General features: G+C 39.3%; 3 protein-coding genes across 6 annotated transcripts in view; 1 reads left to right on the top strand and 2 right to left on the bottom strand.

The window, feature by feature from the left end:
- ccdc33 (coiled-coil domain containing 33) overlaps window positions 1–7324 on the top strand; it is a 280780-nt gene extending 273456 nt beyond the window's left edge. For both annotated transcript variants that reach the window (XM_048617213.1, XM_048617212.1), the window contains exons 20-24: window positions 3843–3927; window positions 4711–4847; window positions 5242–5325; window positions 5909–6025; window positions 6985–7324. In XM_048617213.1, coding sequence (XP_048473170.1) covers window positions 3843–3927; window positions 4711–4847; window positions 5242–5325; window positions 5909–6025; window positions 6985–7047 — 486 coding nt within the window. In that variant the 3' untranslated portion in view covers window positions 7048–7324. The remainder of the gene's footprint in view (window positions 1–3842; window positions 3928–4710; window positions 4848–5241; window positions 5326–5908; window positions 6026–6984) is intronic.
- The window catches only part of LOC109929142 (dual oxidase 2-like), a 702670-nt gene that overhangs the window by 410523 nt on the left and 276823 nt on the right, over window positions 1–15324 (bottom strand). The window lies entirely within an intron of this gene.
- LOC109921387 (cholesterol side-chain cleavage enzyme, mitochondrial) overlaps window positions 8396–15324 on the bottom strand; it is a 33479-nt gene continuing 26550 nt past the window's right edge. For both annotated transcript variants that reach the window (XM_048617218.1, XM_048617220.1), the window contains exons 7-9: window positions 14218–14296; window positions 12101–12292; window positions 8396–11665 (exon numbers count right to left, since the gene is read on the bottom strand). In XM_048617218.1, the coding sequence (XP_048473175.1) occupies window positions 11552–11665; window positions 12101–12292; window positions 14218–14296 (385 nt within the window). In that variant the 3' untranslated portion in view covers window positions 8396–11551. The remainder of the gene's footprint in view (window positions 11666–12100; window positions 12293–14217; window positions 14297–15324) is intronic.

Genomic DNA, 15324 nt, shown 5'->3' with positions numbered 1-15324 from the left:
GTGTAGGGTGTCAAAGTTTGCAGATGACACTAAGATGAGTGGCAGAGCAAAGTGTGCAGAGGACTGTGAAACTTTGCAGAGGAACATAGATACATTGAGTGAGTGGGCAAAGGTCTGGCAGATGGAATACAATGTAAATAAATGTGAAGTCATACATTTTGGTAGGAGTAATAGTAAAAAGGATTATTACTTGAATGGTAAAAAGTTGCAGCATGCTGCTATGCAGAGGGACCTGGGTGTCCTTGTGCATGAATCACAGAAGGTAGGTCTGCAGGTACAACAAGTAATTAGGAAGGCAAATGGAATTTTGTCCTTCATTGCTAAAGGGATTGAGATTAAAAGCAGAGAGGTTATGTTGCAGCTGTACAAGGTGCTGGTGAGGCCACACCTGGAGTACTGTGTGCAGTTTTGGTCTCCTTACTTGAGAAAGGATGTACTGGCACTGGAGGGAGTGCAAAGGAGGTTCACTATGTTGATTCCGGAGTTGAGGGGGTTGGCTTATGAGGAGAGACTGAGTAGATTGTGATTATATTCATTGGAATTCAGAAGATTGAGGGGGGATCTTATAGAAACATGTAAAATTATGAAGGGAATAGATAAGATAGAAGTAGAGAGGATGTTTCCACTGGCAGGTGAAGCTAGGACAAGAGGGCATAGCCTCAAGATTAGAGGGAGCAGATTTAGGACTGAATTGAGAAGGAACTTCTTCACCCAGAGGGTTGTTAATCTATGGGAATTCCTTGCCCAGTGAAATAGTTGACGCTACTTCAGTAAACGTTTTTAAAGATAAGGTAGATTTTTTTTGAACAATAAAGGAATTAAGGGATACGGTGAGAACGCGGGTAAGTGGATCTGAGTCCACGAAAAGATCAGCCATGATCTTATTGAATGGCGGAGCAGGCTTGAAGGGCCGGACGGCCTACTCCTGCTCCTAGTTCTTATGTTTATGTTCTTTGCGCATGGGAAATCATGTCTCACAAACTCTAAGGAGTTTTTTTGCAGAGATAACCAAGAGGATTATTGAGGGCAGAGTGGCAGACCTTGTATACATGCATGTTAGCAAGGCCTTTGACAATGTTCCGCATCGTAGACTGGTTACTAAAGTTAGATTGCATGGGATCCAGGGAGGGTTAGCCAATTGGATAAAAAATTGGCTTGACAGTAGGAGACAGAGGGTGGTGGTAGAGGTAACACAGTGTGGAGCTGGAGGAATACAGCAGGCCAGGCAGCATCAGAGAAGCAGGAAAGAAATTTCTGAAGAAGGGCCCCGACCTGAAACATCAGCTTTCCTGCTCCTCTAACGCTGCCTGGCCTGCTGTGTTCCTCCAGCTCCACACTGTGTTATCTCTGACTCCAGGATCGGCAGTTCTTACTATCTCTGGGTGGTGGTAGACGGTTGTTTTTCAGACTGGAGACCTGTGACCAGCGGTGTTTCTGCAGGGGTTGGTGTTGGGTCCACTGTTGTTTGTTATTTATATAAATGATTTGGATGAAAATTTAGGAAGCATGATTAGTAAGTATACTGATGTCACCAAAATTAGTGCTATAGTGGACAGTGGAGAAGGTTATATAAGAGTACAATCGGATCTTGATCAGCTGGGCCAATGGGCTGAGGAGCGGCAGATGGAGTTTACTTTAGATAAATGAGAGGTGTTGCATTTTGGTAAGACAAACCAGGGCAGGACTTACACAGTTAATGTAGAGTCCTGGGGAGTGTTGTTGAACAGAGAGACCTAGGAGTTCAGGTACAAAGTTCCTTGAAAGTGGTGTCACAGGTAGACAGGGTGGCAAAGAGTGTATTTGGTATACTTGGCTTCACCAGTCAGAACATTCAGTCCAGGATGTCACATTGCAACTTTACATGACATTGGTGAGGCCATGTTTGGAATACTGTGTAAAATTCTGGTCATCCTGCTATAGGAAAGATGTTGTTAAATTGGAGATGGTGCAGGCATGATTTTCAAGGATGTTGCTGGGACTGGAGGGTTTGAGTCATAAGGAGTGGTTGGATAGGCTGGGACTTTTTCTTGCCAGAGGAAGTGGTAGATGCAGGTACATGTACAACATTTAAAAGACATTTGGACAGGAAAGGTTTAGAGGGATATGGATCAAACGTAGGCAAATGGGACGAGTTTTTAGTTTGGTAAACTTGTTTGGCATGGACGAGTTGGCCAAAGGGCCTGTTTCCATGCTGCATGACTCTATGATGTTATGATTCTAAATTCCTTTGTAATGTTAAAGATCTCTAGACCTCAAGATAACCCCTTAACGGGATCTTAAGCAGATGGTGCAATGGGCCAAGGAGTGGCAGATGTTGTTTAATTTAGATAAACGTAGATGCTGCATTTTGGAAAGGCAATTTAGGGCAGGACTTATACACTTAATGGTAAGGTTCTGGGGAGTCTTGCTGAACAAAGAGACCTTGCAGTGCAGGTTCATAGTTCCTTGAAAATGGAGTCCCAGGTAGACAGGATAGTGAAGAAAGCATTTGATACAATTGCCTTTAGTGGTGAGTGTACTGAGTACAGGAGTTGGGAGGTCATGCTGCAGCTGTACAGGACATTGGTTAGGCCACTATTGGTCTACTGCATGTAATTCCGGTCTCCTTGCTATAGGAAGGATGTTGTGCAACATGAAAGGGTTCAGAAAAGATTTACAAGGATGTTGCCAGGTTTGGAGTGTTTGAGCTTTAGGGAGAGGCTGAACAGGCTGGGGCTATTTTCCCTGGAGCATTGGAGGCTGAGGGTGACACTTACAGAGGTTTGTAAAATCATGAGGGGCATGGATAGGGTAAATAAACAATGTCTTTTCCTCATGGTGGGGGAGTCCAAAACTAGAGGGCATAAGTTTAAGTTGAGAGGGGGAAGATTTAAACGGTCCCTATGGGGCAAATTTTTCAAGCAGAGGATAGTGAGTGTATGGAATAAGCTGTCAGAGGAAGTGGTGGAGGCTGGTACAATTACAACATTTAAAAGGCATCTGGATGAGTACATGAATAGGAACGCTTTAGAGGGATATGGGCCAAATGCTGGTAAATGGGACTAGATTTATTTAGGATATCTGGTCGGCATGGACGAGTTGGACCGAAGGGTCAATTTCCGTGCTGTATATTTCTATGACCCTATGACCTACTTTTTTATAAGGACAAGAACTTCCTGGTAGTTAGAGCCTCCTGCTTCTGGTGTCCTTTTAGCAATCGTTGTTTGAACTAAAATCAGAAACATGGCAAGCAATGTTGCCTCTATGCTGCGCTGCAGTTGGGAAGCCCCAGACAGGTTGGGTGGCGCGCCATTGAATGAAGTCATGGCTGCACATAGACTTGGGAGGTCAAAATCCATCACGAAGAAACTTTGGTGGCAGGTGAGGAAACCTGCTGAGTGTGTCACCAAGTCATCTTGGCAACCTGTAGCTCATCAGGTGAAGAATCTGTCAATGAATTCACTAATATTTCTGTTACACTTTATCATACTGCAGCATCGCTTACTGAATTACATTTGACTATTCTAACGTAGGTACTAGTTTTGACCTTATTTTCCTGAAGACTCAAAAAATGCAGTGATGATTCTCATTTTCTTTTTCAGTACTTGTTTTGTTGCGCAACCGGGTATGTTATTGTAAGTCTTACTCAAAGCTTTAAGATGCATCATGAGAACATTCTTGTTTGGCACTTGATCAAATTTTATTGACATATTATTTGAGTGACTTGCCAGATATATTCTGGTATCCGGTCAGTTTCACACTCTCACAGGGTTCAGTGCAGCATGGTTTAGATTTGGAACCAAATGCTATCCACACTTTACGAATGGCATTTAACTAACCTACCACTTGTCATTTTGATGCAGGTTATCGAAAGAATGGAGACTCTTTTGGACAAAAAGTTGAAAGAGAGACCAAGAGCAAAGCCTGAAGCATCTAAAAAGCATGCAGGTAAATTCAAGTGGCAAACACACTAAGAAATAGGAGCAGGAGTAGGTCATTCGTCCCCCAGACTCTATTCAGCCATTTAACAAGATCATGAATGATTTTCACCTCTACTCTATTCTCACACCATAGCCTCTTTGACTCGCTCAGTGTCCAAAACTCGATCGACTTCAGCCGTGAGCTCTCTGGGGTCAAGAATTCCAAAGTTTCACAATCTACTGAATGAGAAAATTTGTTCTCATCTCTATCCTAGATGGAAGACCCCTTACCCTGGGATCATAACACCGAGATCTCCAGCTCGCTAAACAGCCTGTTGGTACCAATTGTTTGAAGCATTAAGTTTAGGATGTTTTAATAAATATCCAACCACTCCTGAACAATATGTTTGCATTTGAAATGTGATATAACTCATTTAAGAACATAAAGACATACCAAGGCCATCACAACCTGAGATGGGACTTGAACCTGGACCTTCTGGCCTAGAGACATTACCTCCATGCTACAAGATAACTTAGTCATGTTTAAAAAAAGCTTTTAACCAACCTGTTAAAATATGTTATGATACACCTTCAGGGCAGGTGAGACTTGAATCTGGAGGCTCTAGCCCAGAGGTACGGACACTACCACTGCACCACAACAGCCCAAAGCTTTGTGATTTATGTTGGCAATGTAATTAATTTAAGTGAATTGATTTTTGGTGCAAATGGGTGGTTACATTGATCAGGTTCATGCTGTGTATTGGTAGTGTCTAATGGTGTGTAATGGTGAATCCTGCTTGTTTTTGTACAGTGAACACTGAAGACAACATAAGGAAAGAGGTGGAGTCTGTTCTGTTGGCAGAGAATGCCCGGTTGAGGGAAGAGATTGAAAGGTTACGCCTACAGCCTGCACCCATCATTGTTCAGCATCCCATGCACTCACTGAAGGTATGATTCCTTTATCCAATAAATGCGATTTGATTTCTTAACATTTTAACTAACTGGAATAGAAGCGCTCCTAATTTACTCTGTCCTATTGAAATTCAATCAAATTCTGGAATTTAAAATGTGGACTAATTACATCAATGTACCCAAAGTCAATTGATGTATAAACCCAAAAATAAAACAAAGAACTGCAGGTGCTAGAAATCTGACTGTATTTTAATGTTCTTTGGGGAAGGAAATCTGCCATTCTTGCCTGGCCTGGTCTACGTGACCCACAGCAATGTGGAGGGAAGGACAATGAATGATGACCTGGCCATTAATGCCCAGATCCCATGAGGGAATATATAAAGCCCTCTCTTTATGCTGATCTTTTCACTGCTCTATCTCTTTCTTTCAGGAGTCCCTTACCGACTCAGAGAAACTAAGTCTTTTAGCAAAATTGGAGAAGACGCAGAGACGCGTACAGACGCTGGAGACGCTGGTATGTAGATTTGGAAAGATGCTTTCAGGTTGCATCTCTCCACACTCTGTATGTTTTTGTCAGCTGCTGTTTCACCACTCAGTGTGTGACAGATGAGGGAAAATCTTTGAGGCATTGGACTATAGGCAACTTAGAAAGGTAGTCTGACTCTCTCCTCTTCCGTTAGGAGTCTGTGCTGGAGCTAACTCAGGCCAAGGCAGCAATTCTTTGAATTTTCACTACCTGCAATTCAACTCTTGTTCCAAAGTATTAGCCTGGGACATTGTCTTACTAGTCCAATGACATTCCAAATAATGGAATCCAAATACACAGTAGTCTTTTGCTGACGGAAACATAGAAAATAAGAGCAGGATTAGACCTTTGAAACATTCAATGTGATCAATAGCCTCTTCCCACTCTTTCCCCATACCCTTTGATTCCTTTAGCCTTAGGAGCTACTCCTAACTCCTTCTTGAAAACATTCAATGTTCATTGTGAAGTATGTAAATTGTTGCCAACCCAGGTACACGCTGGAAAGTTTCAGTTAAGCTGTGCCATCTGGGAAATAACTGATCTTTATTTCTCTCTGCTTTTTATTTGCTAGTTGGAGGAGAATTCACGGAAATGGGGACGGGAGAAACAGGAGATGTTGACAAGGCTGTCTGAACATGAACATGGTTTTACCAGAACCTCTACCATGGTGTTGCATGATTTTCCTTTGGTGAGTGAGATTGTTCTCTCAATACTGACCATCTCCAGTAAACTTTGGCATCCATTATGTGTTTTTAAAAAGGAGCTTTTTTTTTAGAAAGGAGCTTTTTTGGGAAACTCAGCTAGTGGGCAAAGTTGAAGACTACTAGAGTAAGTAAGGATATCAGTTAGGAAATTCTGGCTACATGATGTTTAATTTAGATTTCATACCCGCTGGGAGGTTTGAGGAGGATGAAACGGTGACCAAAGACAAAAAGATATTCTACAGTACTAGGTTGGAATGGGTTACATGGCATTGCTGTTTGCCTCAGCTGATCCATGCATATGTTTATACTGCAGATGAGTCCCGTCCAACCTTACTTACTTAAATGCTTTAGCATCTTTTGTACCTTTCTCCCTCATACATTTATATTATTTCCTCAAATTCATCCACTCTTTACACGTCAACAACTCCAGGTGATAGCGAATTCCAAATTCTAAGTAAGGAAGTTTCTCTTGACTTCCTTCTCAAGTTTATCAGTGATTATTACCTTTATGTAGCCTAGTTTTTGACTACCTCTTTATTAGACCCTTGAAATGAGGAGATTGCTTGCCATGGAGGGGACCAGTGCATGGAGTCTTTTACTATAGGGAGACTGTTGCACTGCATCTTTTCTGGCTGAGCAGTAGATTCTCCTGTTCTTTCGCCCTGCCAAAGGCATGTTGGATGGATTTACAGGTTGATAATCAAGCATGGTACAAACACATCTCCCATGGTCCACAAGTCCAGGAGTGGGACTTGAACACCAAGCTTCTGTCTCAGAGGTAGAGATGTTACCCACTGCACCAGGAGATATCTGTTCTGTCTTATTTTACTGCTGCATATCTCCTAGCACTCAGGAAAAATAAAGTGTTGAAGAGGCCCTGAGTTGGATTAGGATTGTACTAGGTATTTGCTACTCTTAATAGTTACCCTTGCCGTTTCAACAGAGAAATGCTTCAGACACCGTTTTGACCCGAAATCGACATGGAATGCTTGATCCTTTGGCATGAATTTCCAAAGAGGATTTCACCCGCAACATATTAAGAAAATAATTGTGCGCCGAGTCAAATTACAAATGAACATCGCAGACAGTAACTAAGTCAGAGCTGGTCATATTTATTTACAACTAAACAAATTGTGCTTCCTTGTAAAAGATTCCTCAAAGCATTACCGTTAGATTATTAACAGAGACCCAGGTAGTATTCTGGGGACGCAGGTTCATATCCCACTACGGCAGATAGTGGAATTTGAATTCCTTAAAAAATTGGGAATCAACAGTCTAATGATGGCCATGAAACTGTTGTCAATTGTCTGAAAAACCCATCTGGTTCACTATTGCCCTTTAGGGATAGAAACTGCCATCCTTACCTTTACCGGGCTACTTGTGACTCCAGATCCACAGTAATGTGCTTGACTCTTAACCATCCTCTGGGCAATTGGGAATGGGCAATAAATGCTGGTCTATCCAGCGATACTCACATTCTGTGAGTGAATAAAATGAAAATTCTGGCTTGTTTTCAACACAAAGCTCTGACATAAAATTTCTGAAGGTAAAGAAATGTATATAGTAATCTTCACAGAGTTGTTGTTGTAATTTATTAATCTGTATATTCTTTATTAACAATAATTAATAAATTGCGCAAAGTAGTTTTTGTTCATTTCAAGATGGAGCATTTTTACACAATATAGGAATAAAATGTTATCCATTAACGATGTCTGTTGTATTGTTTTCTTTGAAGAATAGAATTGCATTAGGAAGCATTTAAACTGCAGCTAATAGTTGAATCTAGTGGCCACAATATATGTTACTTAGAGCGAGTGCCACCGCCGATGATGTTTTAATTGTAGAGACCATAAAACCAGCATTTCAAGGAACTTAGACTCTTGCCAAGTAGTTTTTGGTTTACCAGGTGACCTTCTGCTCTGATATCTGCTGGGTCAAATGGAGAGAGGGGTCTTCCAGCAATGTCATTGCTACAATAGAGTAAGTACGATAAGTGAAGATGTTGTTTGTCTCGCTGAAGGACAACTCAGCCAAACAATTCCAATGCCATTCCTTTCTGATATGTGCCGAAACTGTGTGAGCCAGGCTGCCTTGCATCTTTGGAAGTGCAACAAACTCAGAAAATCAGCTGTTCAGCCAGCAAATGGCACTGGCTTGGGTGTTTGAACACGTGTACACACACATGCACACTCAAGCATGCACACACATACACAATCATACACACACACATACACACTCAAGCATGCACATACACAGATACAATCACACACACACACACACTCTCTCAAGCATGCACATACACATACACAATCATACACACACACACAGACACAAACACACACACACACACACACACACACACACACACACACACACACACAGACACCAGAATCAGAGGTAAATCAATTTCTTGGAAATATTTTGTCACAGGATTTGCAGACGTGGCCACAGAGTGATTTGTGTGACTACAGAAAGTTGCACAATAAAACAAAAATTATGTTCAATGGAGTAGACAAGCTGGCTGGCAAAATAAAATGTAATAGTTGTCACGGGCTTAAGAAAGATGTAAGGAACCTCATATGCAAAAATCCCACAGGGACATTAGAAGGAGCTTTTTATTAAGGTCAGATGAATTGTTTCTGTATCTACCAAAGGGACTAGTTCTTTTATTGCCATTGTTCACTAAGGAGATACCTAACCCTTACTGCTTCATTTGACTATCCTCTTAATGGTCAATTTATGAAGCATGTGACACACTATGATCACAGTAGGAGGTTGGTTATCTGTGGCTGGACAATTGTTTGTGATATAGAGTGATGCCAGCAGAATGGGTTTAATTCCTGTACCAGCCAAGGTTACCATGAAGGACTCTCTTTCTCAACCTCTTCTCCTGCCCAACATGTCTTGATCGTCAGGTTAAACTACCACTGGTTGTTTCTCTCTAATAATAGATCAGCCCTATGGTCTGGTAAGATTATGGTGACTTTATCTTTACTTTAATGATTATGGTGTGGAAACTTTGGCCAAATGCAATAAGTTTTTGCCTTAGGTTTATCTGAACTGCAGGAATGCTGTGTTAGATGAGGGAGCATTGGAGTGTTATTGATATTCCATAATTTGAGGTTACCTTGTTGGTTACTGGCACTGGGGACTGGAATAAAGTAACTGCTACTAAAACTTGCAGAATCCATAGCAGCAAGCAAAACACTAATGGAATAAAGGGCTGTGGTATTTCATGTCAAATACACACCTGGGTGCAGAAGCGCATAGGATCAGATGGATAATATCATTGTCACCTCCCATACTTTTGCATGCCTCACATTTTGCCACAATCCAGGGTCTGTCCCCCTTTAGACCCTGATATTCATGGGGCAAGTGATGTATCTGTATTGCAGAGTACCAACTGTTATTGCTAGTGATCATTTTAAAACAGCCCAAGGCACATGTTAAGACAAAATACTGAACATGTTTAATTAATGGCTATCATTTGAATCGTATTTGTAATATACAACAGAATATCAAAAAATAGTTGGCCATTTGCGATGTGACTGGCCTACAAATAAGAACAATGGATCAATCAGCAGGATGCACACTTAAACATCCAAAAATCACTTAAGGAGTTACAATGTCCCTTTGGAAATAAATGTCAGTGGTGGGACCCGGGAAAACAAGTTACACACCCAAATAAGTTGAGAAACTCGAATAAAAACAGATGAAAAATCTTAATAGCTGGCAAATAATATTTCATACATCTGTGAAATGTACTATTGGTCTATTTATCTTGAAATATATGTGCTAAGAATGATTCGAAAAAAATTCTGAGCATATTCTGCTGAGGTTTTAAGTCTGTTTGTAAGTTTTTTTATTCATTTTGTGGGATGTGGGTGTTGCTGGTTGGGCCCAGCATTTATTGCCCATCCCTGGTTGCCCTTTGAGAAGGTGCTGGTGAGCTGCTTTCTTGAACTGCTGCAGTCCACCTGCTGTGGGTTGACCCACAATGCCAAGTTGAAGGCTGTTCAGATCACTAGGCTTTTTCATAATCGGGGTATTTACAAAAGTTTATTAATGCATATAATCATCACTTCCTGTCATGATAAAAATACAAACAAAACAAACACACCAGGATACAAAACTAGGGAAATGTTTATACGGTGTGATTTTAAGCGGACCTACATGAGAATTAGGATAATAAGAAAAATCCCCTGGTCAAACTAAGCCCACAAATAAATCTGTGTTATAGCCACAGAGGCCAGAAATTGTCTTTGGTAATAGCAGACAATTGATTATTATTGCATATTTAAAGCAATAAAGCATATTTAAAAATAAATTCACTTCTAAGACGAGTTAATTTGCCAAACAAGGAGCCAATGGAGGTTGTAGTGTGAGAAATATATTAAGAAGGCACTTTGACCACTTGTACAATTCTCTAATTGTCCCAGTTCCCAAATAATGCAAAATAAAGGTCAATTTTATTGACTTTTTAATACAATATAAAATTCAAAATAAAAATTCACTTTTTGATTTCTGAGTTTTCATCACTAACCTTTAAAAAAAACTTTGCTGATCATTTTTTAAAAAGATCTAAATTGAACGTAATAAAGTTCTATAGAATCAGATGGAACTGAAAATGAAATATTGTTCCCATGATGAATCATTTACATTCTGTTTATCTTACTATTTGCAAAAATAATTCTTGTAATGCTGAAAATAGGAGATTTGCACACGTTGAATGAAAACCAGATCTCAAAGTGAAGAACAATCTATATTGCTGAAAAGAGAATGCTGATCGGTTCTCATGTAGTTCTTATTCTTAGCTTATGGAGTGTAAATTGTTGTTCCCTTTGAGATTTGGCATTCTTGTGATTCTGTCCTGATGAGTACAACATAAAAAGCTTTGACAGCATGCCTCTTTTTCAGTAATTCTTGCCAAGTGAATATAGAAACAGGAATAATACCCTAACATGAAGCTGAAAAATCACAAGTAAAAACAAAGGTTTGCAATATATAAAATTGTTTGTCACCTTTCTGATTGATTTGGAGTTCTGTTCATTTTTCATCAGGGTAAAGTTCGCTTTGTGTGCTTAGCTTTATAAAATCATGAACTTACTTTGAAAGGATGCCATTACAATTAATTATATAAAGCAAGCAGAAATTATTTAGCTCATGGGTTTAAGCAGCATTTTGTGGGTACACCAGTGGGAGGAAAGACAATACATTTCCCTTCCGCAATATGATTTTTTTTCCCTTGCTGTTTGAACTGGTTTTGCTTACTTCTCTTCTCCCCATCATTCATGAAAATTGGTCACCACATCATTTCAATACCTTAATTTGACCGTTATCACAGTCGCACTGAAATAAATCCAAGTAATGGATAAATAAATTGACTAACAGTGCTAACCCATTAATGATCAGTGAACCTGTATACTTCTTATGATTACCCATGAATTAGTTTCCAATGAAAAGATGAAACAAACATATAATGTATCTTCCATAAATATATCCTTTTCTCTTTACTTAACAGGCTTTAAAATTAACATGATGGGGCTCTCCGGAATCAGGATAAGGTCAAAGGTTGTTCTCACATCAATCAAACGACTTGTTTCAATTTTGAAGTTCTGCAGCATCTAACAAGAAAACAGGGTAATAGGCATTAATCAGCAGTTATAGTGTATCAACATCACAAAAAATAATTCATATAAAAATCAGCATGTTAAATAAACAGCAAATGTAAATTCAATTTGCCCATCCAATCTCACATTGTTACTAGGGTTAATACATAGGTTCTTTTTAAAAATCTCTCCCTCATTTCTCAGCCATTGATAGTTTCTGAAAGTATTGAATTTGATAGAGTGCTGCTAGAGAGAGGTTTATAAATCCCTTATTTTGATGGAAGTATTTATGAAAGCCTTCCACAAACATTGCTGAACTTTGATTTAGTGTTTAAGCTGTCTTAAAATGTTGGTTCTGACTTGATTTGAACAAAAAGTTGAGAATCCTAAAATGGAAAGTTGTTATTGTGAGTTCGGCAACTTCTGGCAAAAAACAAATGAGTGACTTACGTGAATTAGAAACAGCAGCATTTCTGTCTCTGCGATCCTACGCCCAATGCACTGCCGGGGTCCAAATCCAAAGCCAAGGTTTCTGAAGTAGTTACTTTCCTGGTTCAGCCACCTTTTTGGGTTGTACCTTTCTGGCTTGTGAAATATCTCCGAGTTTCTTCCCATTGCATACAATCCCACCTGCACTAAGGTCTATGGTTGGAATAAACCAGAGACTATATTACTGCTTCTATACCAATGTTATTGAACACTAAAGCACAAGGTGCTACTTGGCAACTGCTAATTATGTTGAAAAGCATTGAGTAATACACTCTATCATTGGGCTTGTGATCTCAAATACTGATATTCACATAGGGAAATGCATGCATACTGTAAAATTATTGTACTGTTTCGTGTAAAATGCAAAGCAGAGTTTGTAAATGTTGTTTGATTGTTAACAGTCTTTTAATACGTCAGGTGCTGATAGATGATAGAACTTATTCAGGAAATATACACATGAAAATAATTAGAAATATTCTGTAGGTTTATGTGAGATATTTATTCAAATTTGTGCATTTGACTAGAACAGTGTCACTGCATTTATTGTGGCTGGCCAGCAAACTTCAACGTAGCGAGAAACCAAGCACTCAAGTTGCTGCCTGACTCTCCAGGTCAAAACTCTTGACCACACAAAACAGTTGCTGATAATTGGTGAGAAGATTTTGCAATATAACATTCACAACTAATTGTGTAGAAATATTTAACTTTGCCAGGTGTGTGGTATTTAACTATAACATCATGACACAACTGTTTAATTGTTAGTCATTAAAATTTAACAATTCAGGAGTTTGTTTTGGCTTGAAGAGGCAAACATCAGAAACTAGACTGAGAGATGGTAAGAACTGTTGATGCTGGAGTCTGAGATAACACAGTGTGGAGCTGGAGGAACACAGCAGGCCAGACAGCATCAGAGGAGCAGGAAAGCTGACGTTTCGGGTCGAAACTAGACTGAACTCACTGCAATTCTAGAACTCTAGGCAGCTATCATGATTAACAAACAATATCACGAATGTTTTACAATTGTTGGTGTATTACTGGAACAGTCAACACAATACACAATAAATGTCTGCATGAAGCAGAGTTCTACAGTTGCAGATGTTACATAATGAAGTCACTCCAACTTTTCCTATTCATTCTATAATCATTGCAATCTCACGTATCTCTTCCCAGTATATTTGTGTCCATAATATATGTATTTATACACACACACTACAAATGATTGGCAGTGGTCTAAAGCTCAGACATAAATTATACTGCATTTGTGCATTTGAATTTTACATTCGGAAAGAACAAGCCTGATCTCTACTCCCATGTAAAGTAAAATATTCTGAACCAATGAAGCACTGGGAGGTAAAAAATCAGCCAGGATTTTGGTTCTGCTTTCTGTTTTAAAAAAAGGGTGTAGTTGATTATCTGATGAGGACGTGAGAGGCTTCAGCTGTGATGCTCTGCCATAAAATAAATACATGCATTTATATGGTACTTTATATGACCCCAGGGTGTCCTTGGATGCTTTATAATCAATTAAATACTTGTTACATATAGTGACTGTTGTAATGCAGAAACCAGCCCAGCTAATTTGTACATAGGGAGGGTCACAAACAACAGGCTAATAATGATCAGAAAATCTGTTCTTTTTTGAGGGAAATTTTTAACCAGGCCCCTCAGGGAGAAGACTAGTGCCATGGGATTTTGTGCATTGACCGGGTCCTCCATTTAACAACTCTGAAAGACAGAGGTAGTAACGGTGAAGCGTACCTTCAATAATTCACTGCGGCAGCAATCTTCATTTCTTACTCAATTTTGAATAATAAGGACCTGAATTTGTGATCTTCTGACTCAGGGATCAAAATGAATCAATGTTGACACAATAATTAAGAAGCCCTATGTGCATCCACTATCTGTTTACAAATAAATATGGCAATGTGAATAACGTTGAAGTGCAATCATCGTTGCATCGTGAAAGGTAATAAAATTGGAAAACTGTTTTGGAGTGTGATGGAAGCTGCAGTGGATGATGACACATCGTTTCTGCAAACCAGCATGGTAAGTAAAGTACTTTATTGCCTATATCTTACCCCAACAGGTATGTGGTAATTTTGCAATACAATGTCTTCATTTGTGTAGCGCTGTAATGTTACAGCTACTGGATGAAGCCTATGAATAGAAGTAAATCACATTATCAAGAGACAAAGTACAAAACAAGTGGGAAGCAGTTAGACCATAACCAAAGTGACTAAGGGGAGATGGATGAAGCTTTCGAAGAGGAAATACCAGCACATTGGCCTGAATGGCTTTCTTCTGTGGTTTTCTTATGTGTTATTCTAATGAATAAAATTGCAAAGGCACTGACTTGATATGATATTAAAATCTAAAGAAGGCAGGGGCAACTTTTTGAGGGAAACTAGAAACGGGCAATGAATGCTGGCCGTTAGCAATGCCCAAGGCCCATGAGTGAATAAAAAAAAAGAAAAAAAGGATCTGAACACGATTCCACACCCTTTACTATTCATTTGTTTCATTTTCCTAATCAATCATCTTTCCTTGTACATAACGTTGCAGGTCCAGTTTGCCACATTGAATCTGTCTGTGCATGGTCATCAAATCCTGAAAAAAGCTTACACATGCCATCTCCTAGTTCTCTCGTTATAGCAATTCCATTTAGAATCTCCCTAATGTTACTCCAACAGTAAAAATGAGGATCTAATTTCTCTGGCTTACTTTGAAGTAATATTCTGCAATAATCCTGTCTATGGCCTGCAATGAAATCAAAATATTTTTAAAAATGTTGTGTAGATTAATGAATTTTACATATTTTGAAATCATTGCAGCCCATCATAAGTCCCAGAATCTCTGCTAAAACTGAAATGGATGTAGCCACATTAATGCTGGCAGTAAGATGATCAATTCTAGTAGCACTTTTATCATGAAATAATTCACAATTCTGTGTAAATTCTGAGATTGAATTGTGAATTATTCTTCAGGAAGTTCTGAGGTTGATTTTCATGTGGGTGTCGATGTGTGTGTTAAGTGAATCTTTTGTGGCATTGGTCACAGGAACATTAAATCAGACAAAGTAGAATTTAGGGGATGGCCACTTTTAAAGGTAATTCCTGTGGAATCTTGAAATCAGTGCTGGTGTCTGTTACAAGTCATTGGAATTTGTCAATCAGAAATCCTCACTT

This window comes from Rhincodon typus, chromosome 36 (assembly GCF_021869965.1).
Source record: "Rhincodon typus isolate 14 chromosome 36, sRhiTyp1.1, whole genome shotgun sequence".
Taxonomy (NCBI): Eukaryota; Metazoa; Chordata; class Chondrichthyes; order Orectolobiformes; family Rhincodontidae; genus Rhincodon; species Rhincodon typus.
This window is presented reverse-complemented; position numbering and strand designations above follow the sequence as displayed.